Source organism: Herpailurus yagouaroundi, unplaced genomic scaffold (genome assembly GCF_014898765.1).
Source record: "Herpailurus yagouaroundi ecotype Mexico unplaced genomic scaffold, PumYag 142, whole genome shotgun sequence".
Classification (NCBI taxonomy): domain Eukaryota; kingdom Metazoa; phylum Chordata; class Mammalia; order Carnivora; family Felidae; genus Herpailurus; species Herpailurus yagouaroundi.
Genome location: NW_024412397.1, coordinates 48,782,318 through 48,808,680, shown reverse-complemented (window position 1 = coordinate 48,808,680; position 26,363 = coordinate 48,782,318). Strand labels below are relative to the sequence as shown.

At 42.8% G+C, this 26,363-nt stretch overlaps 1 protein-coding gene across 3 annotated transcripts in view; it reads right to left on the bottom strand.

Moving 5' to 3' along the window:
* NPC1 (NPC intracellular cholesterol transporter 1) overlaps positions 1–26,363 on the bottom strand; it is a 55,346-nt gene that overhangs the window by 12,972 nt on the left and 16,011 nt on the right. For 2 of the 3 annotated variants that reach the window (XM_040479224.1, XM_040479226.1), the window contains exons 2-11: positions 25,333–25,455; positions 24,255–24,361; positions 21,593–21,768; positions 14,023–14,190; positions 13,189–13,438; positions 11,043–11,116; positions 10,143–10,564; positions 8,448–8,674; positions 6,014–6,114; positions 3,037–3,139 (exon numbers count right to left, since the gene is read on the bottom strand). In XM_040479224.1, coding sequence (XP_040335158.1) covers positions 3,037–3,139; positions 6,014–6,114; positions 8,448–8,674; positions 10,143–10,564; positions 11,043–11,116; positions 13,189–13,438; positions 14,023–14,190; positions 21,593–21,768; positions 24,255–24,361; positions 25,333–25,455 — 1,751 coding nt within the window. The remainder of the gene's footprint in view (positions 1–3,036; positions 3,140–6,013; positions 6,115–8,447; positions 8,675–10,142; positions 10,565–11,042; positions 11,117–13,188; positions 13,439–14,022; positions 14,191–21,592; positions 21,769–24,254; positions 24,362–25,332; positions 25,456–26,363) is intronic. The other variant, XM_040479225.1, reaches the window with a different exon arrangement.

Here is a 26,363-nt window from a genome sequence, read left to right as displayed (position 1 = left end):
ATTTTATTTTATTTTATTTTATTTTATTTTATTTTATTTTATTTTATATTTAATCATTTTTTGAGAGAAAGAGCATGAGTGGGGGAGGGACAGAGAGAGAGGGAGACACAGACTCTGAAGCAGGCTTCAGGCTCTGAGCTGTCAGCACAGAGCCTGACACGGGGCTTAAACTCATGAACCATGAGATCATGACCTGGCCAAAGTCAGACGCTTAACCAACTGAGCCACCCAGGCACCCCTAGAACAAGTTTAAAAGTTGGTCCGCGGGTTTGGCTTTGGTAGCACATATACTAAAACTGGAATGAATAAGAAAAGATCAGTATGGCCCCTGAGCAAAGCTGACAAATTCGTGAAGTGTTTGTTTAAAAAAAAAAAAGTTGGTTCATGGTCTCCTTTCTTTTTCACTAAAAAAGATTCCTAGGGGCGCCTGGGTGGCGCAGTCGGTTAAGCGTCCGACTTCAGCCAGGTCACGATCTCGCGGTCCGTGAGTTCGAGCCCCGCGTCGGGCTCTGGGCTGATGGCTCAGAGCCTGGAGCCTGTTTCCATTTCTGTGTCTCCCTCTCTCTGCCCCTCGCCCGTTCATGCTCTGTCTCTCTCTGTCCCAAAAATAAATAAACGTTGAAAAAAATAAAAAATAAAAAATAAAAAAGATTCCTAAACAAAGCATATTATAATAAAGACATACGCTCATGGAACAAACTTTTAAAAGTTGATTTACAGATTCAATGCCATCCCTATGAGCCCCAGCTGACTTCTTCATAGAAAGATAAGCTGATTCTACTATTCGCATGGAACTGCAAGGTGCCCAGAAGAGTGAAACCCTTCTTTTTGAAAGAAGAACAAAGGAGGAGGACACACACTTGTTGATTTCACACTTTCTACAAAACAACAGTAGTCACAAGAGTGTGGTATCAGCACAAAGACAGACATAAAAATCAAAGATCAGAGGAATACAACTAAGAGTCTAGAAATAAACCAGGTATCCATGGTCACCTAATTTTTGACAAGATGGCAAGACTACCCAATGAGAGAAAGCATAATCTTTTCAACAAATGGTCTGGGACAACTGGATAGCAACATGCAAAAAAGAATGAAATTAGATTCTTCCTCATGTTAACATGAAAAAATTAACTCAAATGGATCAAAGACCTAAAGGTGAGAACTAAATATATAAAACTCTGGGGGCACCTGGGTGGCTCAGTCTGTTAAGTGTCCGACTTCAGCTTAGGTCATGATCTCACGGTCCGTGAGTTCGAGCTCCACACGTTGGGCTCTGTGCTGACAGCTCAGAGCCTGGAGCCTGCTTCGGATTCTTGGTCTCCCTCTCTCTTTGCCCCTCCCCCGCTTGTGCTGTCTCTCTCTCTCAAAAATAAACATAAATAAACATAATAAATAAACAAAGTATAAAACTCTCCAAATAACACACAGGCATAAATCTCCATGTCCTTGGATTGGGCAATGGTTCCTCAGATATGACACTGAGAGTATGAGCAACAAAAAACTAGAAAAACTAGACTTCAAAACTAAAAACTTGTGCTTCAACAGACCCCATCAAGAAAACAAAACAAGCCAAAGAATGGGAGTAAATACCCGGAAATCATGTAGCTGATGGCGGCCTTGTAGAATATGTAAGAATTCTTAAATTTGATAATAAAAATACAAATAATCCAGCTAAAGACAGGCAAAGGATAGGAATAGACATTTCTCGAAGGAAGTTACACAAATGGCCAATAAGCACCAAAACGGAGGCTTTAAATCATTAGCCTTCAGGGAAATGCAAATCAAAACTGCAATGAAATACCAATTCACACCCACTAAGACAGCTAGAATCAAAAGGTCAGCTAACAAATGTTGGGGAGGACGTGGGGAAATTAGAACCCTCATACACTGCTGGTGGAATGTAAAATGGTGCAGCCACCATGGAAAGCACTCTGGCAGTTCTTCAAAGAGTCACCATATGACCCAGAAATTCTACTCCTAGTTATATATCCAAGAGAAATGAAAACATAGAAGCTCACAGAAAAATCTGTATATGGATGTCTACAGCAGCATTATTCATAATGGCCAAAAAGGTAGGAACAACCCAAATGTGTATCAAATGATAAGTGGATAAAAATGTGGTATATCCATAGGATGAAACATTATGCAGCCATAAAAAGGAATGAGGTACTGATACATGTTACAACTTGAATGAACCTTAGAAACACACTAAGTGAAAGAAGCCAGACACCGAAGTCCATATATACGCATCCATTCATATAAAAATCCAGAATACAAAAATGTATGGAGACAGAAATGAGATTAATGTTTGCACAGGGCTGGGATGTGGGAAGCTGAGGGTGACGGGTGGGAGTGATAGCTAAAGGATTAGGGGGCTTCTTTTTGAGATTAAAAAAAAAAATTCTAAAATTCACTGTGGTGACGGCTGCAGGTATCTGTGAATACACTAAAGCTACTGAATTACACAGTTTAAATGGGTGAAATGTATGGCATAGGATTTATATTCCAACAAAGTTCTTTAAAAAAAGCAGTGAAAGGTATAGAGTCAAAAACCCATTCTCTGTTCCTATTCTTTAGGGGTTATAAACATAGTCAACAATTTCCTGGGCCCCTTGCTTGATATTTTTTCTAGGGATGGATATTTTTTCTACCATGGATAGCATATATTTGCCTAACCACGCTGATTGCAGCTTTTGTGTCCTCCATCTGGAACCATTTACTTACCCATCTTTAATGACTGCATGATTTTCTACCATGTGTGTCCCCTACTAATTGTACACCCAGCTTGCTCCTGGTGTTCACTATGAGAAAAGGGTGCAGGGAACATTTCTGCATATATACTTCTGCACTCCTGTGCAGGGATACAGATTCAAACAATGTTTACAGATACACCGATTTTTTTTTCTTAACGTCATTAGTACCAAATGAAAAAAATGACATAATTTAGACCTGATGTTGGTTATTAACTGAGCTGACTGTGGTTTAAGTGCATTCTGTTAGCGTCCAGCTCCCCACACAACAAAGACAGCAACTCACTCTTTTTCCCAGACCTGGGCCTTCTGGAGCCTCTCTGTATCATTATAGTAATTATTGACAGGAAAGGTAATCACAAGGGCTGTGGCATTATTGTAATTTTGATCTGAAAAGGAAAAAAGGGACATTAAGAAGAAGTGTGCAGAAAATTAGACACGAGGGAAAATTACATGACAGCCAGGTAACTGATTTCTCACAGGTGCTGTAGACTGTACTCTAAAAACAAATCACAAGTTCACTGACGTGTCTATGTAGCTCAGTTAATGAATAAAAAGGATGCTGTATCTGGTGTAGACAGAGATTCACTCAGGAAGGGTAACTTCTTTAACTAAATAGCACGTGCGTGGTAAAAATTTCCATCAGAGCAAAAAGGTGTTCATTGTCTCTCCTTCCTCAATCCTTAGTTCTCCTCCCCACACTGTGGCCATCTGAACTATTTCCCAGAGATACTCCACACATGCACAAGCAAACACCTGTATTCTTCCCTTTCCTTCTTAGTCACACAAATAGCAGCACGTTGTTCTGCACATTACATTTTTAATTTATATCTTGGAGATGGCTCCATTTTAGGACATAAAGAGCTTCCTTATTCTTTTTTCTACTGGATCATATTTTCTAGTGTAATTTAACCAATCTCCAATTGATGGGCATTTTTGCAATTTTTAAAATTATGAACAAAAATACTACAAAGAATAATCTGATATTTTTCACGTGTAACAACATGCATATTTGCAGAATCAAATCTTACAAGCACAAGTAATGAATCAAAAAGTATGTGCCATTCTAATTTTGATAAATTCCTCCAAAATGCCCTCCAAAGAGGCTATCCTGTTTTTCCATTTCTTTACGTAGCAAAATATCTACTGAGACCCTGCTTTGTGCCAGGCATTATTTTAGGTACTATGGATATATACCAGTGAACGAAAGAGAGGAAAACCCTGCATTCCTGGAGCTTGCATTCTATTCTAGGAACCATACACACTTCCAGTAACACTGGGGTCCTCTGCACCCCGCATTGTTTTATCAAACTCTTATGTCTTGCCCCCTCATTAGGGGGAAAGATTGAAGTGAGATGCATTTCACTATCTAGGAGTGAGGTTGAGCATTTTCCCCATATAATTAACAGCCATTTGTATTTCCTTTGTTAACTTTCATATGGCTTTGGCCACTTTTCTTTTGGGTTGTTAACCTTTTCTTTTTTTCACCAGAGCCTTCATATATATTTATATATAATTTTTTTTTTTAGTTTATTTATTTTTGAGAAAGAGCACAAGTGAGGGAGGGGCAGAGAGGCGCAGAGAGAGAGAGAGAGAGAGAGAGAGAGAGAGAGAGAATCCAAAGCAGGCTCCAGGCTCCAAGCTGTCAGAGCAGAGTCCGACACATGGCTCAAACTCACAAACTGTGAGATCATGACCTGAGCCAAAGTCATACGCTTAACCAACTGAGCCAACTGAGCTGCCCCGGCACCCCCCCCCCCCCCAGAGCCCTTCATATATTAAGGGCACACTATCTGTTATGTATACTGTTTTTTCCCCGTCTAGTTTGTTGCTTGCTTTTTCTTTTTAACTTTATGGTGTTTGTTTTCTACATAGGAATTAAAAAAAAAAAGAAAGTGCTGATTTGCATCTGGCAATGGAAGAGAAACACTTTTTAAAAAATGTTTATTTATTAACTGATGGAGGGGAAGGGGCAGAGAGAGAATCTCAGGTAGGATCTGTGCTGTCAGTGCAGGGGGACTCGATCTCACTAACTATGAGATTGTGACCTGAGCTGAAATTAAGAGTCAGATGCTTAACTGCCTGAGTCACCCAGGTGCCCCAGAATTTTAAATTCTTATGTAGTCAAACTCACTAATGTTTCCTTTTGTGGCTTCTGGGTTTTGTGTCTTGCTTAGAAATGCCTTCTCCATTTAAAAATTATCAGGGGCGCCTGGGTGGTGCAGTCGGTTAAGTGTCCGACTTCAGCCAGGTCACGATCTCGCGATCCGTGAGTTCGAGCCCCGCGTCAGGCTCTGGGCTGATGGCTCAGAGCCTGGAGCCTGTTTCCGATTCTGTGTCTCCCTCTCTCTCTGCCCCTCCCCCATTCATGCTCTGTCTCTCTCTGTCCCAAAAATAAATAAACGTTGAAAAAAAAAATTAAAAAAATAAAAATTATCAAAAAAATTCTTCCTGTATCTTCTTCTTGATCTTTAATAAGTTTCACTTCTTGAATTTCTTACATTTAATAACTTTCCCTCCTTATATATCTGAAGTTTATTTGGATGGAAGGAATGAGGTATGAGATCAAATTTAATTTTGACGGCTATGGCTCGCCAGTTGGTGACACTGTCTTTTCCCCACTAATTAGAAATGCCATTATATGAGGCGAGGAAAATTTAAATATAGATACAACTTCTCCCCTCCCACTGGCGAGGAGAACAACATCTATTTGACCTCTTCTGTGGGCGGGAGGAAAACCTGTTGAACTGCCTATTTTGGCTTTGGATGCCAAAGGTGTTACCTGAATCGTTACCCCATCATACCTGGTACAGTCTGTTCTAAGGTGCTACTGGAACCAGTAAAGAGCAAACCAATCACTCCCCCCGCTACAAGAGTGTCTCAATCCTCAACTAACTGGTTGAGGAGGAAGAACCAGATCAACTTTGCTTCTTTTTCCCCACATCCCACATATCATCTCTCCATGAACACTTGGACACTGAACAATGAGTTACGTGGAAATGAACTACTGCATGACTCTGGGGAAGAGTCTTTAGCTTTCGACAGCTTCCCAGAATGTGACCTTAAGAAGGCTAACACCATCCACTTCTTTTACATCCAGAACAAAACCCAAAGCCAAAGCCCAAAGAGAGAATGTACTTGGGATTTAAGATAGGGAATTCATAAGACTGTTCAATTTATGAAATCTTCATAATCAGCACCTGTTAGTGACAGAACCAAAACTACTTCACCTGATAGGAAAAGAGGAAGCTCCTCTTACTTACCATCATAGCCTCCTAACACAAGCCACGGGAACACTGGCCCACCGAATGTACCCAGGCAAGGATCATGGAGCAAACTGGTATCGTTCAGAGAGGCAGGAGCCCTGAGAAGTGTGGAAAACAACTCCCAGTTACAACAAGCCTCAAGACATCACAGAGACTTAAACATCTGCACGACAAACAGTTAAAGAGGCCGATTATATCCTAAGCATGATGTGGGCTCTGTGCATTATTCCTCAGGTGAATAATGCAGTTCAGCACTTGCCTTTGGGAGCTCAGAACCACTGAGTGAGAGACAGGCAAAAAGAGCATGATGTGGTCATTATCGCTCAGGGCAAGGTGCACGTGGGAAGGGATGTCACACGGTACATGGAGCACTAATAGAGGAAACTGCCACCGAATGAGCGAGAACAGGTACATGAGAGAAGAGAGCAACAGGATGGCAGTGTGAGGAACCACACCAAGTCCTGTCTACAGCAGGAGGCACCCACAAAGGGGAGGACTTCAGAGGGAAGGGATGGGGCTGGAAAGAGGGAGGGACAGACAATAAAAAAAAAGGGTGTCATACGCTGTTTTACAAAGAGAATTCGGGCGGCAAAGCAGAAGAAGGGTCTGGATGTGGGAAAGAAAGGGGAGGAAGAGCCCTCAGACCAGTCAGGAGGTCTGTGCAAGGGCCCAGACGAGGGTAGTGCAGTGGAGGAACCAGCATCTCAGGACACATCCTAAGCCAGAACTCTGCTGGGCACTTGTTCAGATTCTCACATATAACCCGAACCATGGCCCTTCTGAGCCCACAGCTGATGGGCTCAGACCCTAAGGGGTCAGATCACCTGCTTGGGGCAAACAGGCTATGTGGACACAGCCAGAGGCCAAGTCCCATTGTCCCATACATCGGGCTTGGGAGCTCATCCAAAAGGTTAAAATCCATAAGAATTATGTGAGGCAGATAAGAATGGGGAAGGATGCAGACACAGCCTCAAGCTGACACAGGTGCCATCACACGACACGGGGGTATGGGGACAGTAGATCTGTGCTTGGTTCTGGGTGCACCGGGTGTGCCGTTCCTGCAGGACCTCTAGGGCAAAAGCCCACGTAGAGCTGGAGGGTAAGGAGGGAGGTGAGAGCAGGAGACCCAGAAGGGCAACCACGCAGCACACAGAGCCACACGTGGGAGCGAAATGGCCCAAGGAGCGCTTCTGCGCTGATCTGAACCACACCCTGCCTCAGACTAAACACAAGCCTCACGTACCTCCCTCCCTGTCAAAATGTTGTTGACCTTCATTTTGTAAGACCGGAAGTAAACAGCTTTTTCCTTTAAATATAAAAACCGAACAAGTTTCACTTTTTTTTCCAGTTGTCAAATTGCCCATGGCCACCCTATACCATCCACCCTGTGGAGAATGGGCGTGCCCTTACTGTTTTACAGGGAGAGCTCAGCTTTTTAGAGGCGAGCTCCTTGAAACAGAGCAAACCGGGCTTAATCGGCTAAAGAGTCACACACCAGTAGCCTAAGTAGAACTGAAGACCACCAAACCAGACCAGATATCAAAGTAGCTGGCTCCTGAGATGGGGTTAGCTGACAGCACACTCAAAAGTGACAAGGAATAATTTCTCTGTCCCTGCAGTGACAAAACAGCCACGGTGATTGTCTGGCTGAACACCGGTCTCCAGGCTGGGTCAGGGCCTGCAGGGACAGCAGGCCCACCAGTGCAGAATGCTCTCCCTGCTAGGGGCACAGGCCTCCCTGCTAGGGGCACAGGTCACCAAAGCACAGATGCTCTGTGACCAGTGCACACGACAAATGCCGCCTGCCCAGCTAGACGTGCCTCCAGCGGGAAGCAGATTCAGTGCTCTCCAATCTGAACTGCACACCAATCCTGCCCTCACTTCTCAAGGGGACGCTGCATTTTCAAAAACAATCTGACATCGTGGTAGAAGTTTATAGTTGCAAGACAAGAAAAAACACTAGAGGCTTCTATTCTTGTACTGTGAGACCAGTGGTGGTGTGGCATGTGGTTTCCAAATCAGGCATGAGTGAAAGGCCGTTCCTCGATTATACATCATGAATGCTCCATGAGCGCTCCCACCCCAGGGCCTTTGTGCTTGCTGCCTGTCTACTCGGAACACTTTTCCCTCCGATAATCACAGGCTCCCTCCTTTCCTTTCTGTCTGTGCAGGTCTCCACTCTACCTAAAGTAGCACGCCCCCACCGCCCTCCATCTCCTCGTCGGGCTTAATTTCTCCAGAGCTCTCCTCTCCACCTGGCATCAGGGCAGGTATCGATTCGTTGTCGGTCTCCCTCCATCAGAGCATGCGCTTTGCAGGGCAGGTCCCGCTGCTTGCTCACAGCTAGGCCTCTGGCACCTACAACTGTGTGCAGCGACAGCAAGTGCTCGCGGGCTGGTGGGCCGAATGATGACCGTCTCCTGCCACGTACCGTACACAGTATAGCAAGTGCGTGTGGTAATCTGCATACACAAAGAAGTCATCTCCTATTTCATGGTCCAGCATGGAATGGCTGTTCTGGAAGTAATTTAACACGCTCAGAATGGTGCAGTTCTTGTTATAGGGTGACAAGGGGGCCACGCAGATGTCTTGAAGTGTCACGGTCTCATTGTTATAAGATGCAGTGATATTTTCGATGGCAGTTTGTAAGTCAAGAACCTGAAAGAAGGTTTTAAAAATAAACAAACCCAGAAACACATTGGATTTCTCTCAGATTGTAACTGTTATTGCCCTGACAGGTAAGAAGATAAAAAGTATTTGCAGAGGGGCGTCTGGGTAGCTCAGTCGGTTAAGTGTCCGAGTTTGGCTCAGGTCATGAATCTCACAGGTTCAGGGGTTCAAGCCTGCGTGAGGCTCTGTGCTGACAGCTCAGAGCCTGGAGCCTACTTAGGATTCTGTCTCCCTTCCTCTCCACCCCTCCCCCACTCATGCTCGCTCTCTCAAAAATAAAATAAACATTAAAAAAATTTTTTTTTAAAGTTATTTGCGGAAAATCCTTCCTCACACAAGGGAGAGGACTAAGACGTGCTATGGTAAAATATCTGATGACACCAAAGGCCCACTCTTAAAAGATAGCAAGCTGGGATGGAGACCCTCCTGAGAGGTGTCCAGAGAGACAGGGAGGGGACCCCAATACCAGGAGAGATCTCAGGGCAGGATACATGCATATCTCGCATTCTACCCTTCTGCAGCAATAACAACAGGGCCGCAGAGGGGAGACCGGGGCAATCTGCCTGGTTCTCTCGACATACCCTCTTACTAACAAAATACCACCTACTGCCTTGTGCTATACTAGGATTATTTATGTATATCCCTGGGGTTCCCAACAGAGACTACATTCCTGGAGGTAAATGACTACGTTGTGCTTCTTTTGCAACAAGCTGAGAAAAAGAAACACAGGGTTACTCAGTGGAGAAAAGATTTTGTTCATGTCTTGAGACCATTTTGATGTTTTTCAAGATACCAGACTTTCTGTAGGCAAGAGCAATATTTAAAGGAAAAATCATGCGATTGAGCAACTGTTCATTAAAAAAATAGGCAGGATGCCATTTATTCACAGAGTTCTCCAGGTCAAGTGTGACAAGGGAGAACGGGAAGGGTTAAAGGCCTCTGTAAGAGAATGGGATGGATCTCGTTCCGAATGCACCTCCTACCAAATGCAGGCCAGGGCCTACCTTCCGGAAATGACAAATTCATTCCTGCAGCGGCGGACCAGCAGTAGCTCCTGCCTCGGTCCCCAGCACAGTGTTAGAGAGGCTTCATTCCTTTGGGTCCTGGCACATTACTTTTCAATTGCCAAGGGAAAAATTTAATAAGTTCCTAAGTAAATTATAAATACACTCTGCTTCAACAGAGAAATGCTCCTCTCAGTTTCAAGAAGCAAGACCTGCCATATGAAGGAAATATAAAAGCAGTCTACAGTAAAATTTTCAGGAAGTTCAACATCCACCATTCGCCTTCTGGAAAAGTAAATGAAAAGCATCTTTACCTTTTTACTGTTGAGATTTTCAAGATATACCGCCACATTCAGCCCCAACCCCATGTCAAGTAGAACCGGTCAATATGTCAAAGCCAGAAAACAAACCACCCGGCTTCCCAGAACGGATTTCTGCTCACAGCACGTTACCTGGTGCAAGATCGCGAGGTCAAGCGGAGGTCCGAAGGGCACATCGGATCCTGAGGGGTACGGCTGGTAAGTGTGTGCACTGGTGTGGGGGGCCTGGATGATGAGCTGCTCCGTGCGGAAGAAAGGCCCAAAGTGCGTGTCAAAGTACTCTTTCTGGAGGCGCGCCTGGCTGCTGGGAGCTGACCACAGGTCAACTGGATTGGTCGTGACCCGCACAAACACCAGGCCTGAAGAACAGGCGGCAATGAAGGCCAGGGAGAAGAAGATGATGGGGCCCGGGTTTCGGACGCAGAAAGAGCCCCACTGTGAGAAGAGCCGCCTCAGACAGCCCTCAAATGCCGCACCAAGCGCGTCACAGCAGGACGCCTCCCCTGGAAGAGCGGGAGAGGAAGGGAGGGTGGAGGTTAAGAGCCAAGCCATTCCTGAAAGTCGGAACAGGGAAAGCGTTAGCTACTACCACAGGGGCTGGGAATAGTGTCCGCACAGGGATGGCACAAGATCCGCCTCCCTCCCGTCGCACACCCTCAGCACCTATCTGCTCAGGAAGCCACCTTCCTTGCCTGCCCACGGTGATGGCACCTGCCACCCACCCCACAGAGGAGCGATGCTCACACAAAAGCAAAGTTCTCTGAGCACTCTGTCCAAGGCACTTCCCATCCACCTTTGTGGCTATGCCTGCCCCTCCACAGCTCTTACCCCAGTCCCTAATTATCCTTGGTTCCGATCTGCCACCCTGACTAGACTGCTACTACCACAAGGGCAAGGACCTGTCTGTGTTGGTCACGGCCGTGTCCTTGACACCAGCACAGTGCCTGTCCCAGAACAGCACATCAACATTTTCTGAGGAAACGTGCACTCATGCAAACATAATCCTAACCATTTGAGTACAAAAGTGCCTACCTCTGTCATTGGCATTTACAGAGAAAGCTATGTTGCTATCAATGGGGGTGTACTCAGAGACAAAATAGCGTTTTCTGAAAAACAAAAGCACATAAGCAGTATTAGTGGATATTTGACATAATGAGGCTGTTCCTCTGATAGTCCCGTAGACCTATTAAAAGCTCACTTCTTCATCCTATTTCCTTCTTGCCTAATCGCCTCCTTCTTCCCCCAGGTTCCCTTGCTCTAGGTCATCCTGCTCACCAGTCTCAGGAGAAAATTTAAGACGGTATTAAAAACAAGTTGCTAAAGGGTAATTTCACCTTGCAGCCTTCATTTAGATGTAAAACTTCAGGTCCTTTAGAAACACAGTGAGCACTAGGGCGACTGGGTGGCTCAGTTAAGCGTCCGACTTTGGCTCAGGTCATGACTTCACGGTTCATGAGTGCGAGCCCCGCGTCGGGCTCTGTGCTGACAGCTCGGAGCCTGGAGCCTGCTTCGGATTCTGTGTCTCTCTCTCTCTCTGCCCCTCCCCCCGCTCACGCTGTCTCTCAGTGAACACAGTGAACACTGCTGTGCAGCAGCAATGGGCACACCTGGGGCCTGGAGCATCACTCTAACATCAGTCTCCAATACAAGGAACCAGGGATCCTTGCAGAAGAGGTGGATTCCAGGGCTGGCGCGGGGAAAATAACAGATGAGCCTGGAGCATTTTGTGATTCCAGGAAATAAGAAAGGCAAGGGCACGTTAAAAAACAAAACAAAAACAAAAAACAGAGGAGTAGGGACCATGATGTAAATGTAATTGAATAAATAAGTAGAGCAGGAGGGATAACGGTCTATACAGAACAAGTGTAATTAGTAAATGAAGAAGAAAGGAGGGAACTATAAAATCAACAATCATCACTAGGCAAACACCACAGTAGTAGCTGCAGATAAGATCCCCCAGTGGAGGCTAAAATCAGGGGGTGACAGCTTTAGGAGAAACAAGGTATTAGGAGTTCTGACCCATCTCTCCTAAGATATCTATCAGTTACAAAGGGAGAAACAGTAACTTTATGGTAGAGAAATGCAGCAGAGACCCCCTTTATCAAGTGATCAAGGTTAACATTACCAGGGAAGAGACATACTCAGACCAGGTACGAGTGATATGTATGATACACTGAGAAGGACACATCGATCCTGTGATAATCTTGTCAGAAACACATAACCTCAACCTAATGAGAAAATGTCAGCTAAAGCTAAGTGGAGGGACATTCTACAAAATAACTGGCCAGTATGTATCGAAAGTGTCAAGGCCATAAAAGAAATGGAAAGACCGAGGACCTGTCACAGACCGGGGGAGGGTGGTAAACAAAAAGTGGGCATGGAGTGGGGTCCAAAAACAGAACGTGTCAGAGGAAAAGATGGTGGTATCTGAATAAAGTTTGTGGCTTAGCTAATCATACCATACCATTATTTTCGCAGTTTTGATAATTACACAGTATGGCTGACGTAAGCTGTAACATTAGGGGAAGCTGGGTAAAGGATACATATGAACTTCTACTATTTTTTGCACCTTCCTGGTAAGTCTAACATTATTTCAAAACAAGTTAAAGAAAATGTACTGTCCTTGGGGCGCCTGGGTGGCGCAGTCGGTTAAGCGTCCGACTTCAGCCAGGTCACGATCTCGCGGTCCGTGAGTTCGAGCCCCGCGTCAGGCTCTGGGCTGATGGCTCGGAGCCTGGAGCCTGTTTCCGATTCTGTGTCTCCCTCTCTCTCTGCCCCTCCCCCGGTCATGCTCTGTCTCTCTCTGTCCCCAAAATAAATAAACGTTGAAAAAAAAAAAATTTAAAAGAAAATGTACTGTCCTAATCAAGGTGCAAATATGTAAAAGGATTATAAGCACTGCATTGAATTAGATTTGAATCAGATTCAGCTCCTCCTACTTTCTGTTAAAGAATGTGTGGTTAATGCACAGTGCTTTAAATCACTCATCATTTTGAACAAATCAATGAAACCAACTTCACGATCTAACCAGGCCTCTGATTGTTTACCAGTTGAAAGCCAAAAGCAATTCATGGAGACCGGTATTCACGTGATATTTGTTTCCTGGTTTAGTTAAGCTGGAAGTACCACTTGAATAATCTTGCTCTTCTTGCCCTGGGGAATAAACAAAACTGCTCACCTGTAGCACCACAAAGCAAAAAATGCTCCAAAAAACACAAGCAAAAATGCCATGTAGGTGATCCACATGATGACATACATGGCGTCCAGGCCCAAGATTCTCCAGGGCACAGGAGGCGGTGGGGGCTGGGGCTTTGGGCCACAAACAACTGAGCAGTCCTGGCAGCTGCACGGCCCGGTGACCTCGTCCACAGACTCGTCACAGCCCTTGGTGGCATTGTTCATGGGCTCCATCCCATGGGTTGGAAGATCTGCGGGGAGGATGGGGTTGAGTAAATACCTCGATAAAAAAACTACAAAGCTTGTATTAAATTATATTTGAACCTAGTGATAAGCACACTGACATACAGAGCATGACCATAAGAGTAAAAAGGACTGGAGGTTTCTGGCTGATCAAATGGTGTGTTGCTGCTTAGTCCTGTAAAATTTTAAGTTACTTCAAGTAATTTTGGGCACAAGGTTTGTTGCTGAGACCAGAGTGCCCCACATTCCAAGGGAAATCTCCACTGAGGAGCCAGTCTAACATCATTCCAGAGCTCCTAAAAAGGCCTTTGTAATGCTTCAGTCTTTTTTTTTAAAAGAAAAGAAACAAAACAAAAACCCAGGCTCATTCATTCTTTCAATGAGGCAGCAACACCGGAAGGCAGTTCCTCCTCCTCCATCCTCCCTGCCAGCCCCCTAAATTAACCAGGGGCAGGGGAAATGTTCTAGTTACCTCTCTCACTGGAGGGAAAGTCCAGGAACCGGTTATCTGAATTTGTTTACCTTCCTATTGTAGATTAAGGTTCCTGGGCTTTAAAACCACATCATAAATACGCCAAACTTGGGAGTCTACCTGAAAAAATGGGTGTGATGGTGAAAGGTGCCTGGCCGTTGTCCTTATTGAACATGTACTCAATCCAGTTAGTGGCATTGCAGGCTTCGGCGTCCTTCCCACACAGCAGTCCCAGGGCTTTGTCATTACTGGAGGGGGCCTCCACGTCCCGGCAGGCATTGTACATGGCTGGCAGAGGAAGAAGGCAAAAGTACCGAACACCATGCTGAGAAGATCTTCCGAAAGGCCTCTCAAATGCGAATTTAGCCATAAACACTGCACTCCAAAGCCGCGGGCTGGTAGGAGGGACAGTAAACACTAAGGGCAGGAGTGGAGACTCACCACTCTGCAAGTAACATGCTGGGCTAGATTCCAAGTAACTTAAACATAAAAGCAAACAAGAAAGGCATACATCACCCTCACGTAGCTCACAGTAGCTGGGAGAAGTATTACCACCACTGGAGAGAAGAAGGGACTAAGGCTGAGGAAGGAGAAGTAAGAACCTTAGTGTCTCTTCAGTCAATGAAGCTGGTTCCAGAAATCTGGGGTAGGAAACTATACAGCTGAAGAGTTTGGAACTTATACGGGAAGACTGTTTTTAGAGGAGAGGTCACATATGAATGAACCTAATACTAGTCGCTCTCTTGGCTTTATTTTAGTACATACAAAGACAACACACAAAATAAGAATAATGTGACACTTTGCACATAAAAAAGTAGTAGTAATGGATCCCATATTAACATTCGTTAACCAGTCCCTACTGTAGAGGCCGCTTTCAGGCAAACAGGCTTGAGCAATGGAATGTAGAAAAGGCCCATCAGCTGACCCACCTCAAAATATCCATAGGCCCTAACTAACCAATGGGCTACTTGCAGCTGAGCACAGTTACCCAAAAAGGGAGAATTCCAGGGGCACCTGGGTGGCTCAGTCAGTTAAGCTTCCAACTCTTGGTTTTGGCTCAGGTCATGATCTCAGGGTTTGGTTCATGAGTTTGAGCCCTGCTTGGGAATTCTCTCTCTCTCTCCCTTTCTCTTCCCCTCCCTGACTTGTGCTCTCTCTAGCTCTCTCAAAATAAATAAATAAACTTAAAAAAAAAAGAAAGGGGAGAATTCCATATATCGCTATGCCTCCACCTCCTCCCTCTTTAAGAACAGCCTCCACCCACTACCTCACTGCAGACGGCTTCTTTCTGTCCTGCCCACCACTCCCTTGTGGCGTATTCAATAAACTTCTATTGCCTTTGTTCTGCCTCACATGAATTCTCTCACCTTCCCAGCCACGGGTTGCCAGCCCATCATCACCCTACATTTGGGGGCCCCCATCCAATGGAGAGATACCTCATTTAGATACCACACCTACTTGTTACAAACTTCTTTGGATCTTCTTCCCTAAACTTTAAAGAGACACTGATAAATTCACCGTGTTTAACCCTCACTCTTGAAAGGCAGTTCAGATAGAATGACTTCTTTAGAATTAGGATTATTCTATTGCCTTCTGGCCTCTATCACTGCTGGTAAGAAAATCTCCAACTGGCATTCTTTTGAAATGATTTGTATCTTTTTTCTACTTATTTTTAAGACACTTGTCTTTGGAGTTTTATAGTTTTTTTTAATTAAAAAAAATTTTTTTTAATGTTTATTTTTGAGACAGAGAGAGACAGAGTATGAATAGGGGAGGGGCAGACAGAGAGAGAGACACAGAATCTGAAGCAGGCTCCAGGCTCCAAGCTGTCAGCACAGAGACCGACGCAGGGCTGGAACTCACAGGCCGTGAGATCATGACCTGAGCTGAAGTCGAATGCTTAACCGACTGAGCCACCCAGGTGCCCCGAGTTTTATAGTTTTTCTGTGCTGTATTTACAGATGGATTTTAACAGCTTTACTGAGATATAATTACATACCATACAATTCAACCATTTAAAGTTCCAATTTAATGGATTTTAGCCCATTCACAGATAGGTGCAACCATCGCCACAGTCAATTTTAGAACATTTTCATCACCTTAAAGAAACTCTGTACTCTTTAGCTAATCCTCCCTCATCTCCCTCCCTCCCCCTGCCCAAGCCCTAAGCAACCATTAATTTATTTCTGTCTCTATAGTACATTTGCTTACTTTGGACATTTCATATAAATGGAATCCTGTAATATGTAATCTTTTGCGGCTAGCTTCTTCCACTTAGCATGATGGTTTCAAGGTCCATCCACATTGTAGCATGTATCATTCCTTTTTGTGGTGGCATAATATTCTGCTGTACGAATATACCACATTTGTTTATCTATAAATCAGCTGATGGATATCTGGACTGTTTCTACCTTTTGGCTATTAAGAACAATGCTCCTATAAATGTTTGGTTACAGTTTTTGTGTGGACATACGCTTTTACTTCTCTTGTGAATGAAATGGCTGTGTCATATGGTAACCCTATGCTTAATTCTTTCAAGAACTGTCAGACTGTTTTCCAAAGCGACTGCATCTTTTTACATTTCTACTGGCAGTGTATGAGGGCTCTAATTTCTCCACATCCTCCTGACACTTGTTACCTGACCTTTTGCTTCTAGCTGTCCTGATGGGTGTGAAGTGGTATCCCAACTGTGGTTTTGATTTGCATTTCTCTGATGACTAACGATTTTGAGCATCTTTTCATGTGCTTATTGGCCATTTGAATAACATCCTTGGAGAAATGTCTGTTCAGATCATTTTCCCATTTTAAATTGGGTTATCTATTACTGAGTTGTGACAGTTCTTTATATATTCTAGATACAAGATTTTTAATGATTAAATAATTTGCAAATATTTTTGTCTTTTCTTGATGGTGTCCTTTGAAGCACAAAACTCTGTTTTGATCATGTCCCAACATATCTGTTTTTCTTTTGTTGCTCATGTTTTTGGTGTCATATCTAAGAATCCATTGTCAAATCGGAGGTCATGGTTTATTCCTATGTTTTCTTCTAAGTGTTTTCAGGTTTTGGCTCTTACATTTAGGTTTTTGACCCATTTTAGTTTTTGTTTATGGTGTGAGGTAAGGATTTAACTTCATTCTTTTCCATGTGGCTACTGTTTCCCCAGCACCATTTGTTGAAAAGACTATTCTTTCCCCATTGAAGGGACTTGGCATCCTTGTCAAAAATCAGATGACCACAGATATATAGGTCTAAGTTGTATCTCATTGTCCTATATGTTTATTTTTATTCCAGTACCACACTGTCTTTTCACCAGCTGGTAGTAAATTTTGAAATTGGGAAGTATGAGTCCTCCTATTTTGTTCTTCTTCTTCAGGATTGTCTTGGCTATTCTGGGTCCCTTGAAATTACATGACTCTTGGAATTAGCCTATCAATTTCTATAAAGAAGCAAGTTGGGATTCTGACAGGGATTGCACTGAATCTGTACATCAATATGGGAAGTACTGTCATCTTAACATTTTTAAGTTTTCTGATCCATCAACATGGAGTATCTTTCCATTTACTAAGATCCTTTCTTTTAATGATGTTTTACAGTTTAATGGTGATGAGTGTAAGTTTTACACTTCTTGTTAAATCCTAGGTATTTTATTCTTCTTGATACTATTGTAAATGGAATTTCCTTAATTTCACTTCCAGACTGTCCACTGCATATGAAGACATACAACTGATTTTTGTGTATTTTCTTTCTTTTTAATTTACCTGGCTTCAAGATTAATTTTTCTGCCGCTAAGTCTAAGGATTCATCTCTCTTCCAATCTGGAAAACCCTTGGCCATTATCTTTTTACTTATTGTTTCTCCCGAACTTTCTCTTTTCCTTCTCTGGAGCTCCTCACATTATCCCACATGTCACTTCTTTAATGATCCCAGATTGTCATAACTCTACACTATTTTCTAGGTAATTCTCTCATACCTTCCAGCTCACTATTTGGTTTTCACATTTTTATTTTATTAAATATTTTAAGCATACAGAAAATATGGAGAATAATACAATTCTCATTTATTTAGCACCCAGCTATATTAATCTTGTTTTTCATTTGCCCCAACATTAAAAAAACCAAATGCTACAGATACAGTTGAAGTCCCATGAATACCCTTACTTAGGAATACATTCCCTTGCTTAAGGTAAAACCACAACCCTGAATTTGATGTTTATCTTTCCCATGCATATTTGTGTACTTTCATGATATACTGTATACATAGATATGTAGTAGTGTTTAATATGAACATACTACATCTATCCTGTGACATTTTCAATTTTTCAAGTACTTCAAGTCAGTGATGTAACTAATTCATACGTTTTAACAGTTTTAAATATTCCATTATAGATTATGACTATGCTCCAAATATATTTATCCATTCTCCTCTTAATCAGCATTTAGTGCCTCAATTTACTTAATTTAATAATGGACTTTTTATTAAAAAAAATTTTTTTTTAATGTTTATTTCTGAGAGTGAGACAGAGAGAGAGAGAGAGAGAGAGAGAGAGAGAGAGAGCGCGCACACGTGCACACACACACAGGAGACAGAGGGGCAGAGGGAGAGGGAGACACAGAATCCAAAGCAGGCTACAGGTTCTGTGCTGACAGCTCAGAGCTCGAACTCGTGAACTGCGACATCATGACCTGAGCCGAAGTCAGACACGCAACTGCCTGAGCCACCCAGCCGACCCTATTAATGGCCTTTTTAAAGAGGAGTTTTAGGTTCACAGTAAAATTGAGCAGATGGTATAGAGAACTCCCACACACCTCCTGCCTCAACACAAGCAACTCATTACTATCAACAGCACCAGAGTATATATATATTTGTTACAGCCGATGAACCTATAATGACACATCATTGTCATTCAAAGTCCACAGTTTATTTCAAGGTTCACACTAGGTGTTATATATTCTATGAGTTTTGGCAAATGTATAATGACTCATATCCACTATTGTAGTATTAAACAATAGTCTCCCTGTCCTTAATATCCGCTGTGCTCCTCCTTTCTTCCCCTAGTACCCGGTAACCATTGATCATTTTACTATCTCCATAGTTTTGCCTCTTCCAGAATATAATAAACCTGGAATCATACAGTATGTAGGCTTTCCAGATTCACTTCTTTCACTTAGTAATATAGATTTAACATTCCTCCATGTCATTTCATGGCTTGATGGCTCATTTCTTTTTAATGCTGAAAGATATTCCATTGTCTGGGTGTTCCCCAGTTTATTTACCTACTGAAGGACATCTTGGCGTGAATTATGAATAATGCTGCTACAACATGCATGTAAGGGTTTTTATGTGGACATACGTTTTCAATGCTTTGGGGTAAATGCCAAAAACCATGATTGCTGGATCATATAGTAAGAGCATTTTTAGTTTTCTAAGAAATTGTCAAACTGTCTTCCAAAGTGGCTGAACCATTTTGCATTCCCAGCAGAAATGAATTAGAGTTTCTGTGGCTCCACATCCTCACCAGCATTTGGTGGTGTTAGTGTTCTGGATTTTGGCCATTTTAACAGGTGCGTAGTGGTATTTCACTGTTGTTTTAATCGGGAATTCCCTAATAACATACAATGTTGAGCATCTTTTCATTTGTTTATTTGCCATCCATTATCTTCTTTGGTAAGGTGTCTGATCAGGATTTGTGTCCACTTTTCAATCAGGCTATTCATTTTCTTATTATTGAGTTTTAAGAGTTCTTCATTTATTTTGGGGTCCGTGGGTGGCTCAGTCGGTTAGGTGTCCGACTTCAGCTCAGGTCATGATCTCACAGCTCATGGGTTTGAGCCTCGTGTTGGGCTCTGTGATGACAGTCCTGAGTCTGAAGCCTGCTTCAGACTCTGTCTTCAGCCTGCTTCAGACTCTGTCTTCAGCCTGCTTCAGACTCTGTCTTCAGCCTGCTTCAGACTCTGTGTCTTCCTCTCTCTGCCCTCCTCCGTTCGGGCTCTGTCTCTCTCTCAAATATAAACAAACATTAAAAAAAAAAAAAAAAGTCCTTCATATATTTTGTTAAGAGTCCTTCACGAGATGTGTCTTCTGCAAGTATCTTCTCCCAGTTTGTGCTTGTCTTCTCATTCTCCTGATGTCACCAATTTTTGACGACCACAAAAGTGCCACAATGAATGTTCTCATATGGTTCTTTGTTTATGTGCATTAGGAGTTTCTCTATGGCAGGCATCTATGTAAGTGGAATTTCTGGAATGAGGGTATATTCATCCTCAACTTTACCAGGTAGTGCAGAACGGTTTTCAAACACTCCTATTAAGTTATGGTTGCCAATGGTGCAGTATATTAGTATTCCTATTGCTTGAACATCCTACCAAATCTGGAATTGACCAATTTTTACATTTGTGCCTGATGTGTGAAATGGCAGCTCACTGTTTTAATCTGTGTTTCAGTGACTGTTCTAGATACTGTTTATAAATCTTTTCACTTATGATTGCTGCTTTTCCTCTAGTCTAGAACACTTCCTTATCTTAAAGTCATAAATATACTCTGTATTTACTTCTAAAAATGTCCAAGATTAGGATTTTTAATCTATACACCTTTAGTATGATATACAAAGATAAAAATTAGATGATCAATTTTATCACACCATGTATATACTAGTCCACCCTTCCTTTAATGATTTGTAACAACACACCTGTTATATATCAATTTTCAATAAGCATGGTTCTGTTTCTAGACAGATGATCTCTCTTCATACAGTCAGGATGCTTTTTATGTCGTATCTTTTGGTAGATTTGTTCCTACGTAGCTTATTTTATTGCTTTTGTGATGGAGACAATCTTTTAATTAATTATTTTAACTAACATTAATTTATATTTCATTATTTTTTATTATTTACATTTTCTATTAAATTTTTGGTTACATTTTTAAGTGATCATTACAATTAAATCTGTATGTTGTTCTTATATGATGAATTCTTATTCTCTTATTTTATAGATGTTCTTGGGCACATTCTTTACTCAGCGGTATTGAATCTGCTATTTATCTTTCAGTTCATTTAAGTGGCTTTTTCTTATTAATAGAGCCAGCTGGTTCTAATTCTAATCTTTTCATTCTGTTCCCCTTGTGTTCTATTCTTTCAGGACTCTTTCAATTCAATCATTTTCTACAAACACTAGATGGTCTTTCTCATACTATCCTATGATTTCTAGTTGTTATGGATCCTTTCCCCTACTATGGTATCTGTTTACTCTCCCTTATAGTGATGTATGTCTTGAGTCAAATCTCCCCTCCTGCTTCCCTTCTTCATTTCCACCCTTCCACACGCTCCCCTCAGTTTTGCAATTAACTCATGAAGTTACACAATTCATGTCCACTAGAAATAAAGTTCTAATGGCTTCTAAGATATACAGAAAAGTAAACTTGCGCACACTAAAAATTTCCATGTGGGAACTTACAGTTAGGAAGGGATTAAGCAAATACTTCAAAAAAGATTGTTTTATAGGTTGTAGCTCAAGTCTTAGATACATGCTAAGCAACAAGTCGCTTTCATGGCCAATGGAATTTATAACTGTCATTTTCACAAAGCTGACAACAAAAAGGAACAACCTGACCCAGTATCCTGATGCCAAATGTAATAAAGGAATAATTAAAAGCTTACTCGCCCCCACCCCCCACCCCCCCAAAAAGTTTACTCACCATTGGCAAAACTCTCTCCAATGTAGTACTGTAATTCTTTTACATTTGTTTTAGTCTGGTTTGTAACAGGATCAACATAATCTTCAGTTGCTGTAACATTCAGAAACTGACTTTGCCGAGGGCTACACGTCAGCTCACAAAACAGGTTCACTAGGTTATAGAAACAGGATGGACATCTAAAGAAAAAGTAAACTATATTGTCTGATCTCACAGATAATAGGGCCAGCAAAAAGATGATATACAACAAAGAATATCTTAAATTTATTATAAAGTGACAAGTAAATTATCTAAGAATCTCTTAAACCCAGCAATTCTACACCTAAAATCTTGTGTTAAAATAAAGATGTCTCTTTAAAAACTACCCTAATTACTACACATATGTTGTCCAGGTGCAATTTCAGAAAGACAAAACTGCTTCTCTGAATTCTGTGCTTTGCAATTTATAGACATGTTTTCTTTGTCTTGAACTAAAGGGACTTAGAAGCATCATGGGGACAATTCTGATTAAGAAGAAAAACAAGGGAAGGGTGCCTGGGTGGCTCAGTCAGTTAAGAGTCAGACCGGCTCAGGTCATGATCTTGTGGTGCATGGGTTTGAGCCTCGCGTCGGGCTCTGTGCTGACAGCTAGGAGCCTGGAGCCTGCTTTAGATTCTGTGTCTCCCTCTCTTTCAGCCCCATCTCGTGCTCTGTCTCTGTCTCTCAAAAAAATGAACCTTAAAAAAAAAGTTTTTTTAAAAAAGAAGAAAAACAAGGGGAAAACGAGATTCACGCATTAGAATTTTCATCTTGCTACTGAAGGGCTTTCTTTAAGCCCCAGGTAATCCCTTGACCCTCTCTAAACACAAGAGGATTTCCCCGTGACTTGAGAAGAAGGCGTAAGAACAGCAGTGGTGTTCTCTGGCTGCATGGGTTGCAGAAACACACAGGTTCTCATGAGGACCACAAGCTGTCTGCTGTCCTTCAGGTTCAACGTTTAAGCTCCTAACGGTGACTTGTTAGGTGGGAGAACTCTCTCCCCAGTTTGGTTCACTTCTATTTGCAAAAGCTACAGCTTCATTAGACCTGCATTCTCGCTGCACAACCAGTCGAGATGACCCTCAACTCTGATGTGGTCCAGGTGCCCACATGACACGGAACAGGGAAGGTGGTCCCAGCCTTCAAAGCCCCTGGTCTAGTAAGGGAGCAGACACGCACACTGACCTGCTTTCTCTCAGGAGTCCCGTGCTTTACTGTGACAAGAACGAGAACCACAATTACACAATTCTAACACACACTACTCCTGGGGTGCCCAGATTTCTACCATGTTCTGTGAATCACAAACCTCTTTGCATGTTATTACGTTTAATCTCCACGATCAATTCTGGCAGCTGCACGTGTTAGCTTCTCATTATTTTCTATTATAAACAGAGCTGACAGCACGGGGGAAATCTGGTTATCTTTTGATCTCGGTTATTTCTACGTCCATAATGCCTCACCTAGGGTAGGTGCTAAACAAATGTACTTTGACTGAATGATGGCTGCAACCTGCTCCATCACCATCCACTGGCCTTCCACAGGGTATGCTGGTCCAATTAGATTCTCCACTGTTTCATCTATTATTATAGGGTATGCTGTCCTGGAAGAACAGTTTAGGGATGGTTTTCCACTCTGTGTTGTCAGTTTAAACCTCTGGGAAGATGCAGGGTTTTCTCAGAGGATGTGGACCGCCCTGTCACCTACAGTGGTATGTGCACAGAGAAGCATCGCCCCCTCTTCCTATGTCCTTTATCAGGGTGCTTCAGTGTGAAAAATTTAGGAAGAGACCACGATGTGCTGTTCTACAGACCACCACCAGCTTGTTCTTTTGCACATTTGAGAACCACTGAGTGAGCTCAGAGAAGAACACCTATTATGCAACCCTTTTCATGGCCCTGGTCATTGAGAACAGAACAGACTGGACAAAGAACTAATGTTGACAAAACCTCCCAGCTCTGCCAGAACAATCGTGTTAACAGCTATCAAAGGCCAGCTCTAGGGAGGACTGGGACTCTAGCATCTCAGGACACTGCAGGAAGAGAGAACCACGCCATCTAGGGGTGGGGCGGAGAGGGAGGTGATGCAGAGGACCGCACGGAAGAGGGTCTCGGGTCACAGACCTGGCAGCACCACCAGAACCTCTCCTCCCCACAGTGCCCAGAGGCTCGAGTATGAAAAGACCAAGTCCCTTGGGTGAGGACGTCTCAGAGGAAGCCCCCACATTAGTCCTGCGTGTAACTAGGAAGAGAACTAAATCTGGTAACTATTACTTTATCGAGAAACTGTCCTTTATTTCTGAGAAGTCATAAGATTGCTTTCTTGAAATAAAATGAAAACCAACTTTTAAAAGGAAATCAGTAGGGGCGCCTCAGTAGCTCGGTCGGTTAAGTGTCCAGCTTTATCTTGGGTCATGATCCCAGGTCGAGCCCCGCACTGGGCTCTGGGCTGACAGCTCAGAGCCTGGAGCCTGCTTCGGATTCTGTGTCTCCCTCTCTCTCTTTGCCCTTCCCCTGCTTGTGCTCTGTCTCTCAAAAATGAATAAACGTTAAAAAAAATTTTTTTTTAAGGAAATCAGGACATCACTAGTTAACAAGTGCTCAAAATCTACTATTTTTTTTTTTTGTTGTTTGCCAGGTGGTCAACCTACCTGGACAGAAACTGTAGAGGCAGCTGCAGGTTGTCTTTCAGTGTCCGAAGCTGCTGCACATCGCAACAAAGACTGACATTGTCAAAGAAGAGTCCTGGACAGAGCTCCTTTTGGGTGAGAAAGCATGGTTATCAGAGCAGCAAAGTCAAATCAGGACACACATTACTCAATAAGGCAATTTTACTCACAGAGTCCTTTATAGGTATAGAAGGGTAAGAAATGTGTTTGCAAAGTTCTTGCAGAATTCTTTTACAGGGCTATCAATTTTACTATTTATAAACGAGGGAGTCACAAAAGTAGAAGCAGTAGAGTTATTCCAAATCTTTTTCCTATTTGGAAGCTCCCTTCCCTCCATGACAACCAGTTTGATCTCTTTAGTTTTCTGTTTAGGTTTAGCCCAAATGCTACTGACTACTTCCATTAGTCACGACAGAGAAAGTCAGAGGTCTTTAACCATTCTCATGAAAGTACCAAGTCAGTCGAGGAGACCCGCCACATGGCAACTTGATTTTACATTACTGAGGCCTCTAAAACCAGACTTTTCCCCTCTAAAACCAGATTTTTCCAGTTCGTTTCTAATATCCCTGTGTATCAGGAAAGGTAAACAAGGCAACAGAGAACAGAATCCTGGGTAGCAGAACTTTGGTAGCAACCAAAGTTCACAGGCTCTGGATGGAAAATGAGGGAATCACTAAAATAAACATAGGACAAGGGAGTCACAGCCACTTAGCAGCCCAGCCCGCCTGAGTCCTGAAATCCAGGAACCGAAAAAAAGCTAACTTCTAGTATATTTTCAAGAAGCTGCAAAGAGCAACATTTGCGGTACCAAGGTCAGTCCCTAAATAGTAACCTGTTATGCGGAAACTACAACTACGAGAAAGGCATAAAGTGAGTCCCAAAGAAATCAAGCCTCCGGGAGTTATGTTATCTTCTGTGCTATTGTGTGCCCCAGATAAGCGTTTGGGGTAAGATTTAAACCTGTTGGTTTCAGCCCCACCTCTCAGTGATATTTACAGTGTAATTACAGAGGATCTCCGATTAGCATTTTGTGTTCCAGCGCCCAAGATAACAAACTTACCTGCACTAAGTCATACCCATCCTTCGGCAAGGGTTTTGGTGGCCCTGAATATTTGCAGTTGTACCTCTTATCTCCAGATGCAATTCCACACTCTCCATACCAGATGCAAGACTGTGCCAACACCTACAGACAGAGTCAACACAAAACTCAGTTCATCAGGGCCCCAAAGGTAATGGAAATTTCAACAGCGAAAAGCACCCATTCAAACACTATTATAGAACCTTCCAACGTTGCCTGCAAAAGGAAGTGACAGCAAGAGGCACTGGTTAGCTTAACGTTTGGGGAAACATTAATTAAAATTGACAAGATGTCTAAAATGGGCTTGTCAAGTCAGTCAGCAAAGGAGGTAATAGAAATTACTTATTTACACAATTCCTAGTTCCTGCTAGTTTATTGTCAATGAAAGGAAGCTATAGTTCCATGTAAAGATCACTAAGAACCAGTGTAGAGGAAAGAAAGCAAGATAGTATGTGAGTCTGCAATTTTTAAGGCACTATTTTTGCACATCTGCATAAGAAACTACATAAGCTCCAAATAATGAAAGAACATTTCCATATGTATTTAGGTTGATTCACATCAGCTCATCAATGAGTAACATGAAAAGCAAAACCAAAACCCCCAATAAACCCTAAGAAAGAATCCTCGAGATTTAAGTAGAAAGCAAAGAATGTGCTAGCTCTAAGGACAACCACCTCAGCAATCTTAAAAGAAAAATAAAGATTTCTCAAGAGCCTCTCATAGTTCCCACGTGAGAGTCACCAGGCTGTCTGAAAACTCAGAAGGGGAGGAGGGTGCAGCGTGAATCATCACGTCAGCACAGCCACGGAGATCCACCACACTGGCCAGGGCCACAGGCCTGCAAGGCCTTGCAATCATCCATCCCGTGGGGAAATAGAGGCCATCAAGTAGCAACTGTGACTCCCAAGATACCTCCTGGAAAAGCCATTAAAAGAAATCTGAATAGTGAATTCTCTCCAGCGGCAGTGGCACGTGACCAACATGTATGCAAGGAGGTCAGTCTGTCTGTGTTG